The sequence below is a fragment of the Herpailurus yagouaroundi genome, unplaced genomic scaffold (genome assembly GCF_014898765.1).
Source record: "Herpailurus yagouaroundi ecotype Mexico unplaced genomic scaffold, PumYag 67793, whole genome shotgun sequence".
NCBI lineage: Eukaryota > Metazoa > Chordata > Mammalia > Carnivora > Felidae > Herpailurus > Herpailurus yagouaroundi.
In genome coordinates this window covers 23,626,038-23,631,644 of record NW_024420586.1, presented here as the reverse complement: position 1 = coordinate 23,631,644, position 5,607 = coordinate 23,626,038, and the positions used below count along the sequence as shown (strand labels likewise).

General features: G+C 48.1%; 1 protein-coding gene across 2 annotated transcripts in view; it reads left to right on the top strand.

Annotated features, from left to right (window-relative positions):
• Positions 1–6: 6 nt before the first annotated feature.
• Positions 7–5,607, top strand: part of SLC9A7 (solute carrier family 9 member A7) — a 130,884-nt gene continuing 125,283 nt past the window's right edge. For both annotated transcript variants that reach the window (XM_040468940.1, XM_040468939.1), the window contains exon 1: positions 7–279. In XM_040468940.1, the coding sequence (XP_040324874.1) occupies positions 114–279 (166 nt within the window). In that variant the 5' untranslated portion in view covers positions 7–113. The remainder of the gene's footprint in view (positions 280–5,607) is intronic.

The following is a 5,607-nucleotide window of genomic DNA, read 5'->3' as shown; positions in this document are numbered from 1 at the left end:
TGCCACCGCGGCTGCTGCTGCTGCCGCTGCTGCTGCCGCTGCTGCTGGGTCGGGGGCTGCGCGCCGCGGCCTCGGCCTCCTCCTCTGGGGCGGCGGCCGAGGACAGCAGCGCCATGGAGGAGCTCGCCACTGAGAAGGAGGCGGAGGAGAGCCACCGGCAAGACAGCGTGAGCCTGCTCACCTTCATCCTGCTGCTCACGCTCACCATCCTCACCATCTGGCTCTTCAAGCACCGCCGGGTGCGCTTCCTGCACGAGACCGGGCTGGCCATGATCTACGGTGAGCACCCCCTACCGCGCCCACCACCCCGACACCCCTCCGGCGGCCGGGCCGCTGCGCTGCCCCCACCCCGCCCCGCTCTGCGCTGCGCTCCCCCCTTCCCTTGCCAACGTGTTTCTTTTCCGTTTCCCGCTGCGACGGGGTTGGTTCCCAAGGTCAACTGTCTGCATTTTTTTCTGGCTTTCTATTCCCGTTAAAAAGAATTCCACCCCATTTCGCTGTGTCTTCACCGGGGAACCAGGATAATGAAAGGCACAGAGGTGGCCTGGTTCTGCCCACCGGGTTCTGTTTTACGCTGCCCCCCCCCCTGCATCGCGCTTCCGCACTCGCCTCCCCCCACCTCCCGCCCCAGTTCAGCTCAACAGGGTACGTGTGCCGCGGCGGCAGAGGGTGGGTGACTTCCTTGGGGACCGCGTCACCCCAGGAGGCAGGCCACAGTGAGGGTGGGGGCGAGGACTGAGGGTTTCTGGGGTTGGGTCTTGGCGTCCGGGGCCTGATGGATGCACACATCCATGGTCACCCCGGGTGGGCGCCCACTTCTGAAATCCGCGTTCCTGGGTCTCTTGGTAAAGTCAGAGTGTGAAGCGCTGTGAAAAATGAGCGCGGTCCAGGATCCAGTGTGGTGCACTGCCACGGTCGGGCCTAGTCGGGGATGTGGGCACGCCTCCCACCCGTCTGTCCAGGTGGGACGTACTACTTGGCTTCTCCAAGCAAAGAGGAGATTTGTGTTCTTCAGATTTTAACGCGGACGTGACTTTGAAGACACGTTTATAAGTGCATGAAGAGGAAAAGTAGTGGTTTTAATCCTGGAGCCAGCCGTCTTTTGTTGTGAAGGGTGGGCTGATGCCATCATCTTTTTGTGGATTTAATGGCACCCGGTGTGTTACCCGCGGAGCGGTCAGCACCAATCTGCTGTTGTCACACGGATGTCAGTTAGCTGTAATCTGAATCATCCCTCTCTCCCCGCCCCCACCCCCCATTCTGACTCCAGACTGGAACCCAGTATTCTGTTTTTGAATTGAATTCAGTGGCGTTAAGGCCCAGGTTGGCATCCTCATGTGAAATAGATGAGCCCGCTTCATGACTATTCCCAATAGGGAGCATTCTACTTCATTGCTTTTACTGGAGGGATCTCTCCACTCAATTTCCATTCAGGGTTCCCTGATAAAGAATGGAAAGCTGATGCCTTAATCTTTAATGTGAAAATTACCCTTGGCCCTGGGCCTCGCTTCTCAGGGTTCTTGATGGGTCGTTGACAGCCCTCTCAGGGTTCTTGATGGGTCGTTGACAGCCCAGGCTGGTGGCTTCCAAGGTTATGGAGTGCTGTCGGGAGGCCCTCTAGTTTTAAAGAGGTGGAGGCCTAAACAGATCTTTAACTGAAACAGGACCAGGTCTAAAAGCGAGTTAGGCTTTTGCAAATTACAGATGTGAACTCAGACTTTGGCCTCGATACCTGGCCATTCTTGAGCTCTGGGGTTTGTGTCCGTGGGTGACAAGTGACGGAGGCCAGAGCTGGAGGTGTACTGAGCAGGTAGCAGAGTGGGGAGTTGAAGCGTGTTGTCATTTCGGGTGGTTGACTCGGAGACGTAATGCAAATGAAGATCACCCTCATATGTCTATAGATAACCATGAAAATCTTTTTATTTTATGGCCTCTAGATCCAATTCATTAAATCAGAGCGTGAAATACTTTTAGAAGGTAGATTTGACAGGCTCACGAATACATGTTCAAGTGCATGGAAAATAAATGAGGATTTAAAACTATTTGTTTTTTCCTGAGGACTACTCCATGTTCTTAGCGCAGTCACCGTTATCTTGAGGCTGCCAAACAATAGTGGATTTTTCCTTTGCTGATGTGTACGGTTTCAACTCCTTTCAATTTTTTAGTCGCTGGGGCCGTGCTGCAATGTACTGTTTCATTTTGTGAAACTGAAATCTGGTTTAATTGGTGTTTGCTCAGAAAAGGCAACATCGTCTCGTAACGTTCTGTGTAATTTTGCTCTGCCTTTGGGTTTTAGTGTTACTTTGAAATATACGAAGATATTTTGTCTGCCAATATGTGATACATATTGCTATTTTGATGTGGATATCTTGCCTGTAACCGTGAGAAAACATTTCTCTGTCTCATGGCTATTTAGTCTTCTTTCTGTTTTAGCGCCCTCCTGCCCCATCTGAATTCTAATGTCATTTGATTAGCTAATTGTTCATTCTTTCCTGAAGGCTATTGGGATAGGGATTCTGATTTTTAAAAATTCAGCATGAAAATCTTTGAGCGCTGAAGTCAATACAGTACAGATTTTCAGGACTTCTCTTTGTTAATAATAGTAAGAAAACAGATTTCATTTCTTGATATCAGTAGAGGAAGTGAGTAATTGTCCTGTTGCCTCTGAGTAATAAAGGACAGAAAGACGTAAGGAAACATTTGTTCAGTATCTGCTTTTTAAATTTTTAAATGGGGGCAGTTTTTTTTTTTTAATGTTGGTAAAGTTTTATGAGTGAAAGAGTTCAACTGCAAGTTTCAGAACTGTTCGAAATTAAAAAAAAAAACACGTTAAATTCTGCCCCTTTAAAAAATATTTAAGTGGCACTTTAATCTGAAAGGGAAGGCTTTAATGTGTATAAAAAGTTATGGTAAATATATATTTATATATAGTCATATATTAAGATAAATTGTGATTATATATATTTGTTGGTATACAATATCTCTGGAAGGACAGGCAATAGACCAGTAACATTGTTTTTTTGTGTGGGGGGGAGGAGCTAGGTGGCTGTGACATGAGGTGGCAGGGAAATACACTGTATACTCTTTTGTGCTTTTCGATTTTTGAATTATGGGAGCCGAATTACCTATTAGCGTGTCCTTGCCTCCGTTCTGTGGCATTCGTGATGGCATTTTTAAGATGCTTCTCAAATCATCCAGTGTGATGCCCACTTCTCCCTACTTAAATTACATTATGTTACCGATTTTCTGTGACCTTTCAGTTGTGGATTGTACCCCTGGAACTTCTGGAGCCCCATGCCTGGAATGGAGACAAAATGGGGCGTGGGGAAAGAGATTTTCCTTCCTTTCCCTCTCTCCTTTTTATTTCATTATCCCCCCAAAATAGTTGATGCTATATTAGGAGTGGTGTGCACAACAAATAGATCCCATAATAAGGGCTTGCTCAGATGCAAGGGATCTAAGGACAATAAGAGACACACAGTGAATGCTCGACATCTAAATTGCAAGGGGCGGTTACAAGCGCCCCTCCCTGACAACAGACCCGGGTAGCCATAAGGGAGGGTGACCACAGACCAGACTCTCCAGGGAAGTTGAAAGCAGCCCCCACCCCAGGCCCTGATGGGAGCTGCAGGGCAGTGGACCAGGAGCTTACCTGGCACCAGTCTGACCTGTTTTGTCAGGGCAGGGAGCTCCCAGCTGTCTGCCTCTGTACGTGACTAAGTGCCATCTGAAAGTTATCAGGCCCAGCAAGTCTGTGCAGCAGAAATAGCAAGTGTTTGAGGCAGGGAAAGGTGGTATAAACAGACTGTGTCAGTTAACTATGGTTCTCTCTCATGCGTACGCTAGTTCCACTTCCCCCGTAATGTTTTTGTGGCAACTGATACAGGTCCAAAATATCTCACTTGGCCGTGGCAGCCTGCCACCTGCTTCTCGCTTCCTCCACGCCTATCAACTTTCCAAGTACGCGTTGGTCAGCCCCTCCAGGTTCTGTGGACCGTGGGCTCATTGTTGCTTTGTTGGAGCCGAATTGCTAAGCGCAGGGTGAGAGAGTGGGTTCATGGGCGAAATCTGCAAGGGGAAATATGACTCTGCACAGTAGCATAAAATTAACGTTTGAGCCTTGCGAGCACACATCTTGGAACCACGCTGTTCTTGGTTAATCGGGAGCCGTCATTTGTGTGTGTGTGTGTGTGTGTGTGTGTGTGTGTGTGTGTGTGTGTTTGAGTCCCTCACTTTGGCCCCAGTTTGGGGCAGCTCCACATGGTCTCACTTGGGTACCAGATACCTTGGGTTCACGTGCTGGCTGTGTTACTTATAAAGCTGTGTAACATTGGGTAAGCTCCCTACGTCTTGGTTTCCTCTTTTCAAAAATGGAGACAGTATCCGTCACTTCACAGGATTATTATATTATTGAGATATCATAAAGGTCAAGTGCAGTGTCTGATACTTAAACACTTGGTAGATATGAATTCTCATTCTCACTCTAGACTTCGTGATTCTTTGGCCAGCTTTGCTACTTGAGGTTAATTCAGGTAGAGGCCTGCTGTAAATTATTTAAAGTTTATTTATTTATTTTGAGAGAGAGAGAGAGAGAAAGAGAGCGAGCACGTACATGGAAGGGGCAGAGAGACAGGGAGAGAGAGAGAATCCCAAGCAGGCACCTCACTGTCATCGCAGAGCCAACTGTGGGGCTCGAACTCATGCACCGTGAGATCATTACCTGAGTCGCAACCAAGAGTCGTTTGCTTAAGCAACTGAGCCACCCAGGCACCCCTGTAATTTAAAAATGCATTAGGAGGGGCGCCTGGGTGGCTCAGTCGGTTAAGCGGCCGACTTCGGCTCAGGTCATGATCTCACGGTCCGTGAGTTCGAGCCCCGCGTCGGGCTCTGGGCTGACAGCTCAGAGCCTGGAGCCTGTTTCAGATTCTGTGTCTCCCTCTCTCTGACCCTCCCCCGTTCATGCTCTGTCTCTCTCTGTCTCAAAAATAAACAAACGTTAAAAAAAATTTTTAAAAATGCATTCGGATACAGTTAGTAGGGATGAGAAACATTTGATTTTTTTGGGGGGGGTGGGCTAATTGTTAATACCTAGAAAATATTTACAGTATGCCTACCCTGTCCACACACATACTGCCGTGGGGAAAAAAGAACGGGCAGAACAGTCTGGATAGTATTATCTCATTTATGCTTTAAAGATTTTGGAATATGTGTATACAAACATGATGTATACACATTTCTATATGACATATGTGCTTCTTTGGAAGGATACACAAACTTAGCAGTGGTTATCCTTTGCTTGTGGAAACCGTTGTTGGGAGAGAGGGAAGAGCAATGCTACTTTTTCCCTTTGTACTCTTCTGAATGGCCTGAATTTTCTACCATACTGGCACACGTTACTTTTGTAATTGAAATGTTGTTTAAACATAAAGCAAACAGAGGCACCTGAGTGGCTCAGTCAGTTAAGCTTCCAACTTCGGCTCAGGTGGTGATATCACAGTTTGTGAGTTCGAGCCTGCATCGGGCTCTGTGCTGATGCCTCGGAGCCTGGAGCCTGCTTCGGATTCTGTGTCTCCCTCTCTCTCTGCCCCTCCCCTGCTCACGCTCTGT